General features: G+C 36.1%; 1 protein-coding gene across 1 annotated transcript; it reads left to right on the top strand.

Moving 5' to 3' along the window:
- The first annotated feature begins 15,767 nt into the window (after nucleotides 1-15,767).
- Nucleotides 15,768-21,837, top strand: LOC116139552 (pectin acetylesterase 9). Its single transcript, XM_031425215.1, has 13 exons — nucleotides 15,768-16,178; nucleotides 16,285-16,367; nucleotides 17,648-17,777; nucleotides 19,593-19,672; nucleotides 20,146-20,232; nucleotides 20,308-20,432; nucleotides 20,536-20,596; nucleotides 20,697-20,753; nucleotides 20,848-20,925; nucleotides 21,027-21,132; nucleotides 21,228-21,373; nucleotides 21,485-21,595; nucleotides 21,675-21,837. The coding sequence occupies exons 1-13, from the start codon at nucleotides 16,025-16,027 to the stop codon at nucleotides 21,681-21,683; spliced, it is 1,227 nt and encodes a 408-aa protein (XP_031281075.1). The 5' UTR covers nucleotides 15,768-16,024; the 3' UTR covers nucleotides 21,684-21,837.
- Nucleotides 21,838-22,992: the final 1,155 nt, after the last annotated feature.

A 22,992-nucleotide genomic window follows, 5' to 3' on the forward strand; every position in this document is an offset into this window, starting at 1 on the left:
GCTATTCACTTTCTTCTGAGATGCTTGCCCATTGCGGGTTTACTTTTCCTTCTGGCTGATAAGAGAATTCTGAAATAAAGTCCGCCAAAGCCTGACCTTTGATTTGTTGTCCTAGGGATATACTTGATATCGTGTTGACACATTTCCATTGTCTCCTAGATCAATCTGCCCAATGCCTCAAGCTTCTGCATTACCTTCCTCAACGAAAAGTTTGTCAGCACATGTATGGAGTACGCCTAAAAATAGGGTCGCAGCTTCCTAGTGGTAATGACAAAGGCACATGCGAGCTCCTTCATCTCAGGATATCTTGTCTCCGTCTTGAGCAACCTCTTACTCACATAGTACATCGGTCATTACACACCCCCTTTTTCGTGTACCAAAGTCGCGCTGATTGCGGACTTAGACACCAATAAATATAGTAGCAATGGCTTGCCCTAGACGGTCTTTGATAACAAATGAGGCGTTCCCAGATGTTTCTTCAATTCCTGAAAGGTTTTCTCACACTCATGTGTCCACTTGAAAGGTCTCAAAGAATGGTAAGCACATGTCTGTGGCTTGGGAAACAAACCTGCTAAGTGTGGCCTACCTCATGCTGGTCGGACTTTTCATGTTCAAGAGAGCTTGAATTTTCTCTAGGTTGGCCTTGACACTTTACTGATTGACCAAAAACCCAGAAACTTTCCTGAGCTTACTTCGAAAACGCACTTCAAAGGATTAAGTTTCATTCTGTATTTTCTGAGGATGTCAAACATTTTCCGCAGGTACCCAACATGGCTTTCGACGACCTCTGATTTGATGAGCATGTCGTCGATGTACCCCTCCATTGTCTTGCTGATTTGTTTGACGAACATTTTGTTCGCCAAACACTGGTAGGTCGCCTTAGCGTTCTTCAGGCCAAACGACATAACCCTGTAACAATAAATACCCGATCAGTAATAAATAAGGTGTGTTCTTCATCAAGCTGATACATCAGGATTTGATTATATCCCGAGTACGTATTCATGAAGATGAGTAGTGCATTCCCAGTTGTCGCATCTGCTAATTGATCGATCCGAGGCAGCGAAAAGCTGTCTTTAGTACAGACTTTATTTAAATCTGTGAAACCGACGTAAGTCCACCACTTTTCGTTTGACTTTTTCACCAAAACTAGGTTGGCGAGCCAGTCCGAGTACTTCACTTCTTTGATGAAGTTGATGTTCAGGAGTTTGTCAACTTTATCTTTAAGTGCTTTAGAGCACTCTGCATCCATAAATATTCTCTTTTGCCTTATTGGTCGAGCTTTTGGGTCGATGTTCAATCTGTGACACATTACCTCGGGACTGATCACCACGATATCCACATGTACCCATGCAAACATGTTGAGATTTTTTTTAGAAACCCTACCAAACTGTCAGCCATTTATGTGCTTAGACTGCTGCTGAACTTTAATACGTGAGTTAGGTCTTCCTTGCTGACATGTATTTCTCACGGCTCTTCTATTGGCCCTGTTGTGAGATCTATGATATCCTCAAGAGGTCCGGGGTGTGGCTCAGACTCTATAATGACCATAGTTCTCGGGAGCGGCCATTTTAGTGCAACATTAATAGCCCAGTTGTAACATTTTCAAGATTCTTTTTTGCAGCTTCTAATGTCGAGACCCCGCCTGGAGTCAGGAACCTCATTGCTGGTAGCACACTAAAGTGACTACACTCAGATCACCCAAGATCAGTTTTTCGAGGATGACATTGTATGTGGTCAGGCAGTCTACTACAAAGAATTTTGTCATTACTGTCCTGATATTTGGTTCTTCCCCTAGGGTCATGGGTAGGTCAATTGTTCCTTTGGAGACCAGGTTGTCCTTGGTGAGTCCATAAATCGACGATGTGCATGCCCTTAAATCTCGCTCTGTGAACCTCATTTTCAAAAAGCTCCCAAGAAGATAAAGTTCGTTTGATGTAGACCCTCTAGGCGAATTACCCTAGGAACCCATGAACTCAATAGAATAGGAACAAGTTAGTTTGCTAGGAACATGCTGAGGATGATCGAATTAGAACCCTAAGGAAACTAAGTCCTTAAAACCCTAATTTTGAGACGCCACAAAGGTTGATCACTCCCTTTGATAAGTAAAGATTCAAGCATTCATTCAAGAACATAAGAAGGCAAGCAAATAGCTTTCTGAAAATAAACTTCAATTGATAATAGTATGTCCCCCAAAAATAACATGGCTGCCCCTTTTTATAAGCAGCAAACCCTAAAAAAACCCTAGCTAATTAAAAAACGGGTTGGGCTTTAGTAGAAGCGAATTGGGCCTAAATAAACCTTAAATAAATAAAAGACTAAAGAATTAATGATAATTAAAACATAAAAAAAAAGCCCAAGATTAAAAAAACAAAAATTAAGTCCTAAATTAATCCTCACATCCAACTTGATCTTCCAAATCTACCCCTTACGTAGAAAGATAATAAATAATCCTTAGTGAAGCTTTGAAATCTTCGAATTTAGTCTTAGAGTCTTCTAGTACAACCTTTTTGTATTGCACTTCCATGATCAAGCCTTGCAAAGCCTCTTTCATCCTCTTTGTCTTTGCCCTAGTCATTGGACCGCCAATTCCTTGCAAAGGATCTTAGGAATATTTGGGAACATCAACTTGGTTAGCACCTCGATCTCCATTATTCCCCTCCTCTTCGAAAGTATTCGTCCTCGAATCACCTATATCAAACAAAGATAAATCAGCAACATTACTAACATTACCATAGTCGCTTGGCAAATCTAGCTTGTAGGCATTATCATTGATCCGCTCCAAGACTTGAAAAGGCCTATCTCCTTTAGGCTGAAATTTTGATTTCCTTTGTGTGGGAAACCTCTTCTTATGCATTTGCACCGAAACCTAATCTCCAGGTTGGAAGACAACCTTCAAATGCCCCTTATTGGCTTGCTTAGCATATTTCTCATTCTTCCTTTCAATGTTGGCCCGAACTTTGGCATCTAAATCCTTCAAAAAATCTGCCTTTTTCTTATTATCAAGATTAGCATGCTCATTAGTAGGCAAAGGTAAAATATCCACAGGTGTTAAAGGATTAAAATTATAAACAATTTCAAAAGGAGAAAATGAAGAAGTAGAATGATCAGTCCTATTATATGCAAACTCAATATGTTGCAAACATTTCTCCCACTGCCTTGAGTTCTTTTGAACGATAGCATGCAACAAAGTAGTGAATGTCCTATTAACTACTTCCGTTTGACCATCTGCTTGAGGATGTGCAACAGTAGAGAATAACAGTTTGGTTCCTAATTTATTCCATAAAGTGAGCCAAAAAATGATTTAGGAACTTACCATCTCTATCACTAACAATTGTCTTAGGCAACCCATGCAAACGAACCACTTCTTTAAAGAACAAATCAGCAATCTGTGTTGCGTCGTTGGTTTTAAAACATGCAATAAAATGAGCCATTTTACTAAACCTATTAACAACAACAAATATGCTATCCTTACCACGTTGAGTCCTTGGTAATCCTAAAACAAAATCCACAGATATATCAATCCAGGGTTGATTAGGTACAGGTAAAGGGGTATACAAGCCATGCGGTCTAACTTTAGATTTTGCTTGCCTACATGTAATGCACTTATCACAAACAGATTGCATATTATGCTTCATATGAGGCCAATAAAAATGCTCCCGTAATATATCTAAAGTCTTTAGAACACCAAAGTGACCCATCAAACCTCCTCCATGACTTTCCCTAACAAGCAACTCACAAACAGAACAAATAGGCACACATAATTTATCTTTCTTGAATAGAAATCCTTCATGCCTATAAAAATCACCAAACGCACACTTATCACATGCATTCCATACTTGGCTGAAATCAGAATCATTGGCATACAAATCCTTAAGCAATTCAAAGCCAAGTAATTTAGTTTGCAATGAAGTAAGTAATACGTACCTCCTAGACAATGCATCAGCCACAACGTTTTCCTTCCCATGCTTGTATTTGATTACATAAGAAAAAATTTCTATGAACTCCAACCACTTAGCATGTCTTTTATTAAGCTTACCTTGGGTCTTCAAGAACTTCAAGCTCTCATGATCGGAATGAATGATGAATTCCCTCGGCCACAAGTAATGCTGCCATGTTTGAAGAGTTCTCACTAACGCATAAAGCTCCTTGTCGTAAGTAGGATAATTCAACGCTGCCCCACTTAGCTTTTCACTAAAATAAGCAATTGGTTTGGAATCCTGCATCAAAACAGCTCCTATTCCAATCCCAGATGCATCACATTCTATCTCAAAAGCTTTATCAAAGTTAGGCAAACACAACAAAGGTGCATTAGTTAGCTTATCTTTCAAAGTTTTGAAAGCCTGGTCATGCACATCATCCCACTTAAAAAACAACATTCTTTTTGACAAGTTCATTCAAAGGTGCAGCAATAGAACTAAAATCTTTAACAAACCTTCGATAAAAACTTGCTAAACCATGGAAACTTCTCACCTCGTTCGCATTCTTAGGTGTAAACAAGTCCATTATTGCCCTTACCATTTCTTCATCAACACTAATACCCTGCGAACTAACAACAAATCCAAGAAACACAACAGATTCCATGCAAAACGTGCACTTCTTAAGATTAGCATACAATTGGTGCTCTCTCAAAACCCTAAACACAGCATGCAAGTGTTTCACATGTTCATCCAAATTTTTGATATAGACTAAAATATCATCAAAGTAAACTACCACAAATTTTCCCATGAAAGCACGCAAGACATGGTTCATTAACCTCATGAATGTACTAGGTGCATTAGTTAAACCGAAAGGCATTACTAACCACTCATACAATCCATATTTAGTTTTAAATGCAGTTTTCCATTCATCTCCCTTTTCATGCGAATCTGATAATAGTCATTCTTTAAATCAATTTTAGAAAACAATTGAGAGCCATGCAATTCATCAAGCATATCATCTAATTTGGGGATAGGATGTCTATACTTTACCGTTATCTTGTTAATAGCCCGTCAATCCATACACATGCTGTTAGAGTAGGTGCCCTTGAGCCAATCAATTATTGTAGAATTGACTCTTTGTAATAATGTTCATTAATCAATAAAAGACAATTTTATTCTATATCGCGTAAATCATTATTATTGCAATATGTATTGATAAATATCCTTAGAATGGTAGAACCGTGACGAGGGTATCAAGTGTTTCAAATCTTGATAGTGAGAACCCTATGAGCACATATGATGGCCATTCTAGAAACATCCTTAGCCCAGTATTATTCTGAAGTAAGGGCACAGATAATACAGTAAGGCTATCATAGTGTTGAACGACCCTGTCGAAAGGCAGTGACTGATCTCACTTGTTAAGGTTGTTTGGTGACAACCTGGTGCAAAACATGGGTGCTTGCTGTAGGCGGATACACCGCAGCAAGTTCACTGGACTGACCCACAAGAGGATTCCATATAGATGGTAACCCCAGTGTCTATGAAACAAATCCTCTAACAAATGGTGGTACATGTGATCCTTAGACTTCAGATCACCAGAGCGCCTTGTGCACAGATTGGTGCAATTTGACACTAGCCTAACGCAGTTCTATTCAGAGCTATCAATACGATGGTGATTGGCTGCATCAAGGAGTGTATCAAGACTATGATGGATTAACAAAGGATTCATCACTCCCAGGTACAGGAGAAGTTATCTCACGATGCAATTCAGTATATGGCAATGACACTAAAACTGTGGCCATAGTGGGATTGAGTTGTTGCTCTATCCGGATTATAATACAGGTCATTAGTCCATAAACTGAATACATAATATCGAAAGTAACCGAAGGTTGACACTATTTCTATGCCTTCGTCTCGTCGAGATAACGAATGATGAAAGGATCGAATTGTACAGTAACCATATCGTTGACAGGTACCTACTTTGTTGAATCTGAATCTATCGGGTGGCAATGATGCCTTGCTAGGGGCCAATCTTGGTCTGTGTATGAGTGAGACGATTAATTGGTGTTAATCGCGATACTATACACTGTCGGTATGATAAGGAGCCTATGGGTCACACACATAGAAGATAATTTAAGATCCAAGAAGAAGGAAGGGCGTTTTTGTCTTTTTAAGACGAAAAGGTATTTTGATATTTCACAGTGTAATTAAATTTGCTGAGGTCCCTTTATTTAATTTATTAGAAAAATTAAAAAAGTGAAATTATGTTTAAATATGTGTTTGTATATATTTAATTAAATCATCATTATTGTTAAATGTTAATATATAGATTAAATATATATAAATTGAGTTTAATTGAGATAATGATGAAATAAATAAAATATCTAATTTGGGAGTGTTTGGTAATATGGGGTGTTTGGGTTGGAGCCCAAAGCTATTCCATATGGGAATAGGGCATTAAAGTTTTACTATAAAAGAAAATGATTATTTGTAAAAGATAGGAGATTTCATTAGTTCATTTTCTTTGAAAAGAACAAACACAGCAGCCCCTTAAACACTCTCCCACGACAGATGCATTTTGCCCAAAATCAATTCATTTGATTTTCTTCTTTAATCTTAAGGCTAAGGAGGATCTAGCAAATCTCTCTTTAGTTCTTTGTGATTGTCTTCGTGTGGACTTCATAAGTTTGATCCTACGCTTGGATCAGTAGCAAAAACGTTCATAGCCAAATTTGGAGGAGCCTCCAAACGTGCGTATGTTTTTCTAAAGTCTTGATTAATTTTTCTGCAAATTTCTATTATGATATAAATTATAAAATTATACCCTTGATCTTGGCTCATGTAAACAATCCTTGTATTATATTTTTTTTTTTTTTTTTGTTTCCGCTGCGTATATGGATCATTTTCTAACACATGCGTCATTTCCATCTTTCTTTGGGACTAAGAGGACAAGAACCGAACATGGGCTGAGACTCTCCCTTACAAATCCCTTTTGCAACAGCTCATCCACTTGCCTTTGTATCTCCTTCGTTTCCTCAGGATTAGCTCTATAAGCAGATCGATTTGGTATGGTGGAACCAAGTATGAAGTATATTCGATGCTCAATTCCTCTTAAAGGATGTAATCCATGGGGAATCTCCTCAGAAAATAAGTCCTCAAATTCCTACAATAAAGACATGACAACACAAGGCAAAGATGAGTTAAGGTCATTGGTAGAAATATAAACATCCTTGTACATAAGTACAAGTACTTCTTGCCTCGCCATTATCACACTCTTAACCTCATGTTTTTTAGCAAGTACACTCATTCTTTTATGTTTCTCTCCTTCTTGCTTACTTTTCTCTCCTTTTTGCTCACTTTTCTCTCCATTTTTCCTCTCGACCTCACTTGCTCTCTTTCTATTTTCCTCTTGCTCACACTTTTGTTTCTCTCTCATTTTGCACTCTCTTGCTATCCTAATCTGGTCTTCATAAGCTTGCAAAGGTTTGAGAGGGGCTAGTACAACTTTTCGGTTGTTCATTACAAAAGAATAACGAATTTTGTACCCATCATGTGACACCCTCCTATCAAACTGCCACGATTGGCCAAGTAATATGTGACCAGCATACATTGGTGCCACATCACAAAGAACCTCATCCTCATACTTGCCAATTGAAAAAGAAACCCGAACTTGCTTGTTTACCTTCACTTCTCCACAGTCATTCAACCATTGTAGCTTGTACGGTTTAGGATGCTTCTCCTACTTCAAATTCAACTTTTCTACCAACAAAGTACTAGCAACATTAGTACAACTCTCACTATCAATAATCAACGTACATACCTTACCCTTCACATGGCATCTTGTGTGAAAAATATGCTCACGTTGCTCCTCATCTCCTTCATCCTTAGGCTATATACTTAGGGCTCTCCTTGTAACAAGCAAATCACCATGCATAGGTTCTTCCACTTCAATATCAGAACAATCCTCCAATGGTGGCATCTCATCGTCACTTGAGCTAGCACTTTCGACTTCTCCATTTGCCCGTACAACCATAACCTTTTTGTTTGGGCATTCGGAAGCAATATGTCCGAATCCTTGACACCTAAAACACTTAATATCACATGACTTAGTAAGAGTTTTAGTTTCAGGTTTACCTTTAGGAACAACAATCGAATTCTGCGACTTTGCTTCTTCTTTTGTTCTAAAAGCAACTTTGTTGTCCTTCCAATTTGATCTCCACAAAGAGCTAGAGGACGAACCAGATCTGAACCTCTTGGACTTCATTTGCTTCTCCACTTTAACCGCTTTGTGCAATAGCTCCTCCATCTCTACGTAATGTTGCAACTCAACCACATCAGCAATCTTCTTGTTCAATCTGGCAATAAATCCAGCCATTGTTGCTTCTCTGTCTTCTTTTATGTTTGCTCTAATCATGGCAATTTCCATCTCCTTATAATAATCCTCTACACTCATGGAACCTTGAACCATCCCTTGCAACTTCCTATACAAATCTCTATAGTAATGGCTCAATATAAATCTCTTACACATCACAAACTTCATCTCATCCCATGACCGAATTGGCCTCTCAGCATTCCTGCGCCTATTGATCACTAATTGATCCGACCATATACCTGCATCATCTGTAAACTCCACGGCTGCTAGCTTTACTTTCTTCTCCTCGGAGTAATTATGACAATCAAATACGTGCTCAACCTTTCTTTCCCACTCCAAGTATAGCTCGGGATCATTCTTTCCTTGAAAAGTCGGAATTGCCATCTTTATATTGTCTATATTGTTATCTCCTTTGGAGTCAACCTTCTTGGCCCGTTTATAACTTGTTTTCTCCACTTCGAAATCAACTTCGTCTTCTTCGTCAAACTCATGTCTTCTATGTGATTTAGAAGAGGAAAAGGACTCCAAATCATTCAATCTCGCATTCAGCAATTTAAATTGGTCATTAACAACCTTGATGAAGAATTTCATGTTGACTTCTTGTGGTTCTCCTCCTTCCTTACTCATGGTTTTAACTTGTAAAATTAAATAAAATAAAAGGTGTTGTTCCTCACACACTCCCTCACGTGTTTGCACTAAAATCATATTATTATCACTCGTGTTTCACACTATTTTAGCTTTTCTTGATGATGATCTCTCTTGCCTTTTACCACTCAAAGCCAAGCCAACCCCCTTTATGTTCTTAACAGAATCAAAGAATTCACAAATCTCAAGCAGCAACCAGTTAGATGGTGACAATCTCAAAAATCAAAACTTTAAAACTTAGTTGAGGCAAACGGTGAATCGAAAAAAAACCCAAGATGACTCTTATGAACCAAAAAAAAATAAGGAAACTCTATAAGGAAGCAAAATACATGTGAAAGAAATCACTAGAATTGACACTAATTGATTAAGAAGGCAAAAGACACCAAAGAACCTTGTATATAGTTGAAACAATCACTAGAAAAAGAAATAAAGGGAAACTAGAACAAAATAAAAAGGAAACTAGAATAGAATAAAGGAAACTAAAGCAAGAAAACAAGAATTGGAAATTTAATTCAACTAAAATAGGATACTTAGCAAAGAGGACAAGAATGAGAAATTTAACAACTCGAAATTACCAGTTTTTTTTTTTTTGCCAAACCCTATCCCAATCCCCCTTTCACAAACAAAAATCTTGATCACCAAATATTCAACAATTCATCTCAATTTTTTTTCCACAACCAAATCTCTAACAACTTACCAAATCAAAGATTTAACCATGTTCAAACTCTCCAAAATGTCAAAACATAACTTAAAACTCATAGGATCCATTATCCCAAAAGTGAAAAAAAATAAATCATAAGAAAATGTTTTAAAAAATTGATGGTTGCCCAAATCGGGCGACCACGATCTGGCCGTCGCTTGGCCATATCATGCTGGCATGATTTAGGCAAGTCGCAACCAGCTAAGACTGACATGATCTGGGCAAGAGGCGGCCATATCGGACTGCCAATGTTTGGGCTAATAGGGTCTTGGAGAAGGGAATGAGGAGAAAAGAGAAGGAGAAGATAAAAGAAGGTGAAGAAGAATAAAGGTGGCGAAGGAGAAAGAAGAAAATAGAAGAAGAAATAAAGGTCGTGTTTGGTTCATTATTTATTTNCAGCCTTTTTGTATTGCACTTCCATGATCAGGCCTTGCAAAGCCTCTTTCATCCTCTTTGTCTTTGCCCTAGTCATTGGACCGCCAATTCCCTGCAAAGGATCTTGGGAATATTTGGGAACATCAACTTGGTCAGCACCTCGATCTCTATTATCGCTGCACTTCCATTATCAACCATCACCTATAATACTCTAGTGTTGCCGATCCTAGTTGCGATTATAATCACATCATGATGGTGGTGAGAAGATTCTTTACACTCTTCCATTGTGAATCTTATCACCTCACTCTCTTGTCTAGGCCGCTTCGGCGGCTTCTGTTCATAGCTCATCACTTGGGGGACCGAGTTTGTTCTGGCCTCTCAAGTATATTGCTCGCGAAAGCGCCTGGAACTTCTAGCAATGTTGGGACCCCTGTAGATCATTCCCACCAAGAGTTCATTGTTGGCGTTGGCTGAGGCTTGTTGGATCTGGTTATTTTGCTCACTTGTACTATCGTGAGCTGGTGCCTCCTTAACAAATTCTTTTAAATGACCGCTTCAAATTAGATCCTCAATGGCGTTCTTTAAAACCTGACACTCGTTAGTATTGTACCCGATGTCCTGGTGGTATCAACAATATTTCTGCCAATCTCTTCTACCTAGAACCCCTTTCATTCTTTCTAGAGCGGGCAGTCTCTTAGCCTCACGGGAGACTTCATATATATGAGCTATGTCTTGCGTGAGAAGGGTGTATTCTGCATATCGTGGGAAGGGCTGCCTATCCCCGTGGTTATCTGTTCTTTGTCTCTTTTGGGACTTGTTTCGGTTCTAGTCATTGCGGTCTTGGCCCCTTTGCTTATTTGATGGGCGATCTTGTCGCCTGTCCGAGGCTCTTTGCGACGAGCTTCTAGCTAAGGTTGCTAGTGAGCTTTCTACTCTTGGTGCTTTGCAGCCATCTGGTAAAACTTTGCCAAGCTCACATGACCTTCACTTTGGAGCTCTTTCCACAGCTCCGTTTGCAACCAGATGCCCGTAATTAACAAAGTTCAGATTGACTCTTCAGGTGCATTTGCAACCTTTGCTTACTTGTTCTGGAACGTCATGTTTCGTCTCTCTCCTGGCGAATGTTGCTCAAGTAGTTGAGCGGCATTGCAAACGGTCACCTCGCTTGGAATTGCTACAAGTACAATGAGGAGAATTGATGCCAAGAACTGATGGAGTTCGCCTTAAGTCTTTTGTACCACCTCTTGGCATCCCCTACCAATATGTTTGTGAAACAGCGACACTTTGTTAAGTCATAGACCTGGTGCAACTCCATCAGGTCATTGAAAGTGTCGAGGTGGTCTTTAAGATCTCCTTTCCCATCGAACTTACTTTTTGGTGTTCTGAATCCTTGGGGAAGCAGGGCCTAGCAAACTTTCTCTGTGAAGGGAGAGCTCACTGTTTCTTCTGCCGCATTATTCTAGTGAGCTCTTAGATTATCGAGCATTTTCTACACCTGATCCATCATTATGAGGATTGCCCTACCTGGGTTTGTTCAACCTAACCACGAGCCAGTGAGTTTGCAAGTCTGTTGCTTACGAGGCCCCTCCATTATGCATATTGATGCACGAGGTTGAGTCATGATGGCTAGGTTGGTATCATGCTCGTCAGTGCATTGCTTGCGATATCAGTTATAATCAGAATGTCAGTCATTGCCAGATTGGTGCACATGGCTCGCCTAATGAGCTTGCGAAGTTTGAGCCTGCCTTGTGCCTAGGTTAAAACCGGCATGCTAACGCTGGGGATATTGCCAAGCAGATCTAGCGTCTCGTGAGTGACCATTACCTTCGCTTTCCCTTATTAGTTGTTTTCTTGGTTGCCTCCGATGGTTAGTTTGCCCACAAGACTCACGCGTACTCTATGATGTCGAGGGTGTTGGTCGCCAATCGATGCCGATGAACCAAATTGGTCGCCGGTTGAATTCCAACCTGTAGGGGTGGTATCAGTGAAGTGTGGCTGGTCAATGTTTTATGCGGTTGGTTGCTGATTTCTCAACTCAGCCACGTTCTGTTGCACCGCCTATACAACCATTATTTTTTATCATTTCCACCAGTTAGCTGTTCTTGGGATTTGATGTCCCTGCTCCCTGGTTATTCACAGCCTATTGAATGGGCGACACTGGTGGTCGACGTCTAGCAGTGTCTTGTTGCACCTCCTGGTAGGTGGTTTCCATGTTGTCGTGGTTTCCGGTGGTGGTTTTTGATCTTGTACCCACCATTGTGGGCCCGGAGTGATTGGGTCACTGGGATTGCTTGTCGAAAATTCCGGGATTTTGGCGAAGACCCTCCTTCTAGTGTCAAAATGTTGATTCAAAAATATGCCAACTAGAGTTATCTGATCGACCTTGAGGGGATTGGAACTGGTGTGTGCGTGATTACGGGTAACTAGCAATGAATTAATAATTAAATGCAGTAAAGAGAATGACAAAGAGGTTTTTAAAGTGGTTTGGCGAGTTAAACTCTTGAGCCTACGTCCACTGTTTTTGTATTTGCTATGAGAGCTTACAATAACAGTCCTAGAGAAAATTGTTAACCCCTTTCTCATCGTTGGAAGGGGTTTATATACAAATTTTGTATAAAGGAAAGAGCAAAAATAAAGGGATTACAATTAAATTTGAAATGCAACTCCGATATTCTCGCGATTGAGTGTTGTGATTGCACAAAGATTGTTGTCGATCTGATCCTTTCCGAGATATTCAGCTTCTGAAGTTATTTCTAAATTAGTTGAATAGCTGTAAGGATTGGTCGCGACTAGCTTGTGCTAGGTCGAGCTATAACTCGATGAGCTTATGCTGGGTTGAACAATCTGTAGAGTCAGACTGATTCTGGGTCAAGCTATAACCTCGTAATTCTATGAACTTGAAGGAAAAATCATACACAACAATATATATATTTGATGGTTGGGGTGTCCAGACTAGCTTATGCACACTCCAACTAATCCTCCAAGACCCTGGAACTACTGGTTAGGTAAGAATTCTAGTTGTTACCCCTCCCTATGAGCAACTGAGGAGAAACTCAAATTCAGAACTTCTTGAGTAATACATCCAAGAGTCATATCGAATCACTACGTGCTAAACCAAACTCTTTCTTTAAATTAATGTGTTTTTTTTTTTTTTTTTGAAACTTTGTATGATTTTTTTTTTTTTTTTTTTGGACAAATACAAAATTTAACGTATCAATGCACACGTACTCAAAAGAATTAAAGCATCTCTAAATGACTCTTTATATAACTCAAACTCTTTATTATAAAGAGTTTGTTCATAAAAACAAGAGTTCAATAGACTCTTTGTTCTTTAAATATAAATTAAAGAGTGAGTTTGACTCTCTATATCTAGAGAGTCAAATTTCACTATCTATCCTAATTTTATTTAATAAATTATAAGTTTCTATACAGTTTATTATTAATTTTCTCTCCTATTAAGTCTTTCTCCTATTTATTAAGTCTAATTTAAAGAATCCATTGGATTTAAATACAAATTTTGTTCTTTATATTTAAAAATTAATGAAAATGCTCTTTATTTATGTGAAATGTGTTCTTTAAAATAAAGAGTACCAATTGTGCTCTTTATTTTAAAGAGTATCTTTCATATAAATAAAGAGTATTTTCATTGATTTTTAAATATAAAGAACAAAATTTTTATTCAAATCCAATAGACTCTTTAAATTTTAGGAGAGAAAATATGTTTCTTCAAGAAGAAAACTTAATAGAAGAGATAAATCATAAATAAAATGTATAGAAACTTGCAATTTATTATTTAAAATTAGGATAGAAAGTGAAATTTGACTCTCTAAATGTGGAGAGTCAAACTCACTTTTTAATTTATATTTAAAGAATAAAGAGTCTATTGGACTTTTGTTTTTATGGATAAATTCTTTATTATAAAGAGTTTATCCATAAAAACAAGAGTCCAACAAACTCTTTATCTTTAAAATATAAATTAGAGAATGAGTTTGACTCTCCACATTTAGAGAGTCAAATTTCACTCTCTATCCTAATTTTAATTAATAAACTACAAGTTCCTTTACATTTTATTTATTAATTATGTCTCCCATTAAGTCTTTTTCTTAAAAATAAAGAGCATCTTCATTAAATTTAAAGAGTCTATTAGATTTTGATAAAAATTATGTTCTTTTATTTAAAAATTAATGAAGATACTTTTTATTTATATGAAAGATGCTCTTCAAAATAAAAAGCACAATTAGAGATGTTGTTACCGGCTATATAGTTAGTTAATAGGTGGTGGGGTGGCACAAGTAAAGAGAGCCTGAAATGTAGACTATGGGCCTTTAGCCGTCTTGATGGCGTTTTGGGTTACAAGGAAATACTGGCGATTGCATTTTCTAGGCCCATAAAAAACGAGGCCCTAAAATGCATTAATATTTCTCAAAGACGTTACCAATTTAATTTAATTATCATGGGACTGAAACAGTGAGACACGACACCTATTAAACAATCAGCTTGCCAACTTATTGGAAATTAATATCTTGTAAAGAGGAAATTTATTTAATTAGTTTCTCCATGTTGATTACATTCCACATGAATAACCCACATGCAACTCACGTGGGCTGTTGACATCCAGAATTGGCATCAACCTAATCATTTTTAAAATCATTTTCAAATTTATAAATTACCATAATTATTATTATTATTATTTTTAAAAGAATCGTGTTTCGTCCCGCTACTATGATAAAATTTGTTATGTTTATCAGATTTTGTGGTTTCATATAGAAAATATAAGACCCAAAATAAGGAGAATTTTACTTGGTTAAAAATGGTAAGATAATAATGCTTTTTAGGCTCCATTGAAAAATCTTATTTTTATTGAGCTACATTTGCAGAATTCACTTCTTTTTTAAACTTTTGATAGCTGGATTCAATCTGTCACTCCTTATATGCTTCCAAACTCCATTAAGGAATGAAACTAGCAGTGCCGACAGTAAATGTGATTTTAGAAGTTTTCTTTTTAAGTATTTATTTATTAATTATTATTGAATTTATTTCGATAATTTAAATAAATTAGATTAAAATATTGATATTAATTGATATTAATTGATTTTTATTTGGATTTTTTTCTATGTTTAGATAGAATAAAAGCAGTAAGTGAATTAAAATCAGAAAAAAAAAAAAAAAAAAAAAAACCATAGAATATTGGTTTCCTTTCTAAATAAAATCTTTATTTTATGTTAATTCCATGTCTGGTTTTATAGGGCACGTAATAATCCTTTCATCAAATACCTTTATAATATCAATTTTTAGCAATAATTTTTATTAAAAAAATAGAAAATAAAAAACTATAATACAGTACCATCGACGTTTGGGCCCAAGAACAAATAATTGTGATTAACACTTAACAGTGACCATTGAAATTAATTTAGTTGAGCTTTAGCGGCCACTCGCGGACAAGTGACAAGTTGGGCGTATAATTCAACTGAAGACCTACCATAAAACAGACCCAGAAGTGATTAACAACCTAACAAGTAACAATCACCAGCACTGTAGACATTTTTATCCACCGAGCTCAGATAAATCAAACCAAACTAAACCTCCATCACATTTCACAAACCGTAACCAGATTGCCAGATTAGGTTAGTTACCACCATCACCAGTTGTCAGCCAGTGGACCCCACACCCACACCCACAAAACAAAATTTTCAAATTCTTAACTCGTTTTTCTTTTCTTAAGACTATTTATACGCATGTCGTTTGCCATCCCATCTCACTTTCGCTCCCCAATAAGACAACGCTAAGCCACCACCACCAACTTCTCTGTTTCCCTCTTCTTCACGTTAATGTACAGAAACCTTTGCTTTGCTTTGCATTGTATATCTTCACTATATCCAAAACGCACCGTTTTGTTCACCTACAACTGTTCGGCAACTTCACTGATCTGTTTTTTCTTAAAATTTCATTTTCGATTTGATTATATTCCGTTCCTCTACATTTGGATGAAAGTTAACCGAGATCGTTGAAACGACAATGAAGTTGAATGCAGCAGTAGAGATATTAGTACTAGTACTACTAGTTCTACTAACCTCAGCGCCATGGGGCGTTTACTCGGAGTTGGACGAGCGTCCGCATCCCCTTCTCGTGGGCATGACTCTGGTTCAAAACGCTTCAGCTCTTGGTGCCTGTAAGCGGCTTTCTCAATCACAATTATTATTATTTTTTTTTTGGAAAGAAAATCAACTTTAAAAAGTAATGCAATAAATAATGAATTATCATTTTGTTTTGGTCAGTTTGTTTGGACGGCAGTTTACCGGCCTATCATCTGCACAAAGGATTCGGTGCTGGAGAGCGCAACTGGTTGCTACAATTTGAGGTAATTAATTTATTTAATAACAAAAAAAGAAACATCTAATTATACTTTTTTTTAACTTTTTAATCATTTCAAATTGAATTTTTGCTAGTAAATAATAATTAAAAAGTTGAAGAGAACAGCAATAACAAAAAACATGACTGCATTTTGCCAAATGGTAACTGAGTATTTTGGATCAGAATTCAGAACGATTGTGGTCCTTCTATTGGTTCGATGGTCGCTGCTGAATGATTGGTTGTTTCTGAAACCAATACGATATCGTTGCCGCTTTATTTTCTAGTGTCTCGTGTATTTTTTACTTTTGCAACTTGCTTTACTTGCCGTTCGCTTTATTGTGTGCGCTGCCGATTTGGTGGTCTATAATAGGCCAAACATCAAGTGAAATATTTGCTCACGGTTTCATTATTTGTTCATATTTTAATTTCCGGTGAAAATTTAGGACTTCGGTTCGAATCAGCCCGAAATTCTATGAGATAAATCCTGATTATTTTATTTGTTACCGGACTTTCCAGATATATGCGTTAATCAACTTGGTCTTTTTTTTTATTAATTCTTTTAAAAATGAAAGGTTGATTACGACATATCTAGGTTTATATGATCAATTAATAAAAAGTTATAAGAGTAAATTATTATCGGATGGTTGAACAATTTGATAAAGACTCTTGAATTTATTATTCAAAAGGTCATGAGTTTGATTCTCTTCTCAATTGTTAATAAGAATAGTCAATAAAACTTATATCTGATCAATAGTTCTAAGGTCTCCGGAAATTATTTAGATGTATTTTTTTAAGAGATTCTGAGTAATCATTTATCAATTATTAATAGAGATAATCACCAAAACTCTTATCTAACTGATAATTTTAAGGTATTGTATTATTTAAGAGGTTTTATTTCTTAATTGCTAATAGGAATAACCCCTTTTTAAAATAGTTCTAACATAATTTTATTACATTTTTTTTCACATAAACGACTTTCATTTTGAAAGCACTTTCAATTGAAAAAAGACATTTATTTCGAAGTAGTGAGATGACTTGTGTTTGATTTGATGTTGTAACTTCATGGGTCCTCCACGCGCAGACGTAACCTTGAAGGATCATGCAATTATCTATATCCACAGCCGAATGTTCCCAGATAACAAAATTAATTATAAGTGACAGGAACATGGGAATAATCCATCTACATCAAACTTTAAGTGCAAGGAAAAATTTATGGGCAATGACAACAGAATAAATGAATTTAGTGAGTTGGTGAGTTTTTTAATTTATGATGATCTACGTGATCAGGGTGGTGGGTGGTGTAATGATATTCCATCATGTTTAGAGAGAGCCAAAACGCGCCGTGGATCAACACGCTACATGACCAAATGGGAGGCCTTTTCTGGAATCCTAAGCAACAATGCCTCTCTCAATCCAGGTACTTTATAAGTTTTATTACTATAATATTATCAAAATTAAATAATTAACGCTTAATGTGGATTGTTTTGTATTTATTCAACTGTATAACCTGGTGAGTTTAAATTCTGCATTTGAATGTTATATTTCAGGGGGTAACATAAGTAATTTAATAGAATTCTAGTCTAGGTTAGTTAAATAAGTTGTTTAACCCGGAGGGGTTGGCTTCGCGATAAAAAATATTTGTTCTATTCCTTAAGTTTATAGGTTCAAACTTTGGAACCAATTATTACAATAATATTTTAACTTATCTGGTCCTTTGAGTTTGGACTGATAGAGTATCCAATGGACCCCAGATATTAGTTAAGCTGGCTCACATATTCTAGTTATCAGAAAAAAAAATTAAAAAAACCATAACAGAAAACAAGTGGGGGTGTTTATAATTAATTTGTCAATTTTTTAGAGGGATCATCAGCCCCCATTCACTCCTTAACATGTCCCACCTTAGAATCGGAAAATATCTTGAGAAACCGTTTATCCTTCTCAATTTTGATTGCTGAAAAAAAGTCATATGGAAAACTATAAAATAAGGTCATATGGTTAGTTCTAATCATGTGTTTTACATATATGGACATAGCAAAAACATATAATTTTTATTACAGTAATCTTAATGTTATTTGTTACAATTACAATTTATTGATAGAAAAGATTAAAAGAAACAAAATTTCAATGAATGTTTGATTAATTTTTTATGATTTTAACTATATTCACCTCTTCTGCTTATATAATTGTTGATATTGAAATAATTAAATATTTTATTTTTTCGCACTTTAATATATGAGATGTATTAACAAAACACACGGGAAGTTTTGTGACTTTTTCCCTTTATTTTGGCTCCAATTTCGCCAAGTAAATGGGTATAATAATTGATATTGACCATTAAATGAGAATCTTATACGATCCATATAATTGAGGATTTTTACCTGCCTCTATAATGACATTACTTACTCGTGTACAGTGTCGACTGTAACTATTGACAGAGTTTACGTTTTGACTATGTGACTCCAGACTTACAGCGTTAACTCTTTTTCCACGTCCTCTTTTACCAGATTCTGTTAAGTTAAAACTGACTGAGAAAAACAAGTTTTTCTCGCGCCTTTTCACAACTCAACATACTATTATTGATTACACTTTTTGCATGTAGCACTGTAGCAGATCTGGTATTTGAATTACTGGACATCAATGTCCTCGAACACCGGAAATCTAATGAGTTCTCGTGACATGTTCATGTTCCTATCATCCTTTATTGTCCCTTTCACGTGATTAATAATACTTCAACCCAAAAGCACTAGCGGACAGACAGCTATGGCTTGTTGCACAGATTTAGCTTCTGCCACTCTTAGTCTTTTTGACAGCCTTGACCCTTGAGACTTGTAATGACAATCGTGACCTGACCTGACCTTCCATGTTCTTAACTTTTTTAATAGTTCTCTTTGAAGTGGAGTAGGTGACATTTCTATTTCAGCACAGTTCATTTAGATTGTTCATTTTATAGAATCTTTGACATAAGAAATGTTCCTTCCAGAAGTAGACATAAAAAATGTCAATGGCTGAGTAAGTCACATGGATCTTCTCTAATTTTATCGATCTATATGGCCTGCTGGTATAGAGAACCTACCATGTTTCATATTGGAAGATGACAAAATGTTTTCTCTTCACCTTTATATCTCAACTGCTCTGCTCTATATATATGGACAACAATGCACATGTCAATCTATTAAATTCTGTTATCTTCTCCTCATTAAATGTACTAACAAAAATTCTGATTATGAATCAGATTTCTACAACTGGAATCGAGTAAAAATTAGATATTGTGATGGAGGATCGTTTGCCGGAAATGCCAAGTTTGACAACGGGGTAACTTTCTCACCCGAATTTTCTTTCTCTTATACATTCCTGCTCTTTAATTGGTAAGATCCCATTGGTCTAAACCGAAGAATTTTGGACAACTCAAATGTTTTAAGCACTCAAATAACCCTAAACACAATAATGAATGAGCAATAAATGAAGTCTATTTATCAACAAATATGCTATAAACAATAAATATGATTTATCTCAAATTTTATCATGATAATGGACGATGAAGTATATGATTTTTGATAGTGTAAAATGAGTTAATACATTGATAAAAGAAGTTCAATAGCATTGCATTTTCAAGTGATTTATATTATTTTTTTTGTTAACGTAGTGTCATTGGCATTGTATATCAAATCGCAAGTGAGGGAGGCAGTTATAATTATTTCTTGTTTTATCCTGCTTTCCACTTTCCAGGGGAAAGACTAGCTTTTGTGCTCAATTTTAACTAATTCATTGGTGTAAATGAATGACAGACGTCATTACTTTATTTCAGAGGACAAAAAATTTGGGATGCAATCATTCGTGATCTTCTACCTAAAGGATTGGCAAATGCTAGAAAGGTATGAACTAATGATACAATGCTGTCCATGTTAATTTGATGTGAGCTTGAACCATTGACTCAATTTCTTCTTCAGGCTTTGCTTTCAGGTTGCTCTGCTGGGGGCTTAGCAACCTTTGTGCATTGCGACAACTTCGCGAAGATTTTACCAAGGAATGCCAGTGTGAAATGCTTGAGCGACGCTGGATTTTTCTTGGATGAGTAAGAGTTTCTCTCATAAAATTTAGCTGTGCTCTGAAGTATTAATTTCATCTCTTGCTTGAAATGTTACTTAATCCCCTTTATTACCCCTATAACTTTACAGAAGAGACATAAGTTTTAACCATACTATGAGATTCTTCTACAAAGCACTTGTTGAACTACAGGTAAAGCTTCATTTTACAAAGCTCTATTGTTAAGCATATAATCTTCACTGTGTTTCTTGAATTGAAATTTTCATATTCACATACGAGAAATGTATTACAGGGGATAGAACAAAATCTGAATCAAAACTGCACCAAATCCCTTATCTTTCCGGACCTGGTATGAATTTTCCATTCAAATGTATTATTAGCTCAGCACGGCGTGACCTCATTTGTATATTGCATTGTTTACATTTTACTTTGTTGTTCTGCAGTGTTTCTTCCCACAGTATGCCTTGAAGTATATTACGACACCTTATTTCATTTTGAACTCAGCATATGATGTATATCAAGTAAATTTCCTCTGTTTTCATTGATCTGAGACATTTACATCCATTTTGTTGATCTAGTTGCTATAGAGTATATTAAGAGTGTGATTCAAAATGTGTAACAGTTTCATCATATATTGGTTCCACCTTCTGCTGATTTGCGCGGACACTGGAATCACTGCAAGCTTAATCCAGCAGCATGTAACACAAACCAGATAGATGTACTGCAAGGTATTTAAATCTTTGTTTTAGTGATTGCTATTTAAACATAAATTTCCATTTGGTCAGCTCTACATCCCCCAGTAGTAATGTTTTATTTTTCTCAGGTTTCAGGCGTGACATGCTTCTAGCTTTGAGATTATTCAATTATTCAAGACGTGGCGGAATGTTCATAAATTCATGCTTCGCTCATTGCCAAAGCGAGTCACAAGATACATGGTTTGCCGTTGATTCCCCAAGAATACACAATAAGGTAATGCAGCTTACCATAAATTCTATAAAACATATGCCAATAAACAGTTCATTGTGATGCATTTACTCGGAAATGTACTTCAACTTGTAAAATATGCACTGCCTTTTCCAGGCAATTGCAGAAGCAGTTGGTGATTGGTACTTTGGCAGAAGGGTAACCAAGGAGATTGACTGTGCATATCCTTGTGACAATTCTTGCCATAACCTTATACCGGAGGTTCAGGTAATGTTCATATGATTTCAATACTTATAAAACGAGAGGGAGCTCATAGTGCCACTATACTGAAGATCTATCATTGCAGGTGCAATAGATGAAGAGCAAAAAGTGCAGGTCCAACACATTATTTAGATGGTAAATAATTCTTGCGTTCAGAAAGTGGAAGATGCTACTACGTACTTTACTTAATCAGAAAAGGATAATCAAAGTATTCATACAAGAAGCAAAAAAAAAAAAGCCATTGCATACACATACTTATTACCAAATTACAGATAAAAATATTCAGAATTTTACCAAATTTATCAATTGATAAAAGTTTATTTTTTCTCGACCAAATTTTAGGAAGATATAGTTCAACACAGAAGTTGAATCTTCAAGCTTGTAACTAATTGGAATTTGTATTCTTGGTGCAACATCATAATGGTTGTAGTCTTTTCTTTTTGTGGGATTGGATTCTTGTTCTGTAATTTTAAAACAGTATATAATAATATTTGCTTGTGTGTATTTAAATGTCATTTTGAATCAGTATGATAACCAGAACTAATCTAAAGCGTTTAATAGCAGCTAACCTCTTTCTATAGACGGTTTGATAGATAAAAAAATTGAAGTGGTAGGGCCATTGGTTTATATTCCTTTTGGCAATCAATATCTTTACAATGACGTTTTCCAGTAATATGCTAATAATATGTTACATGAAATGATATGTCATTTCAAGGGGTGACACTTCGTTGGAGAATAAGTTCTTCATCATCATCAATCTAGGGCTACAGAGATAAGAGTAAACAACATATCTCAACCCGAGATTTAGCAAAATCTAAAGTTGATATCCCTGATTGCATTTATTTCATATTTCTATCCTTAAACTAATACCATTAGTGACCATTGGAGGTGGTCGGAAATGAATAGTAAGGTTGGCAAGTGCATATATGGGTTTTCTAGAGGAGGTTGTGGAGAGTCCAACAATAGTCTTAGAAGTAATTTTGGACTTCAGAATTAGTCGAAAAAAGCCAAAAACTGTCGGCTTGGACAATACTAATGTGAGTCCCTTTTTGCTAAAATAAGCCCATATTCTATCAAAGAAAGTGTCGATGCACTTTAGTGTGCTAATGTGTGTTTTATTACAGTAAAAAATACGTTAAACTGCACTATGCTATAATGAAAAGTTAGAAATATGTTAAAATAAAAAAAATGATGTTAATTTGAGGTTGAGAATCTAAAACAAAGATTTCATTAAAGCTTGGGTGGGAATATGTTGTTCGCCGTTTGCTCAAATATTTAATTATTTAAGTAATTAATCTTATCAGTGGTGGACTTTTGTCTTAGGTGGTCATCACCACTTATGTCCCACGAAATCGTTCTAAATTTAATATATATATCTATATATATTTGTTTAGGGCGTCACA

Source organism: Pistacia vera, unplaced genomic scaffold, assembly GCF_008641045.1.
Source record: "Pistacia vera cultivar Batoury unplaced genomic scaffold, PisVer_v2 Contig352, whole genome shotgun sequence".
NCBI classification, from domain to species: Eukaryota; Viridiplantae; Streptophyta; class Magnoliopsida; order Sapindales; family Anacardiaceae; genus Pistacia; species Pistacia vera.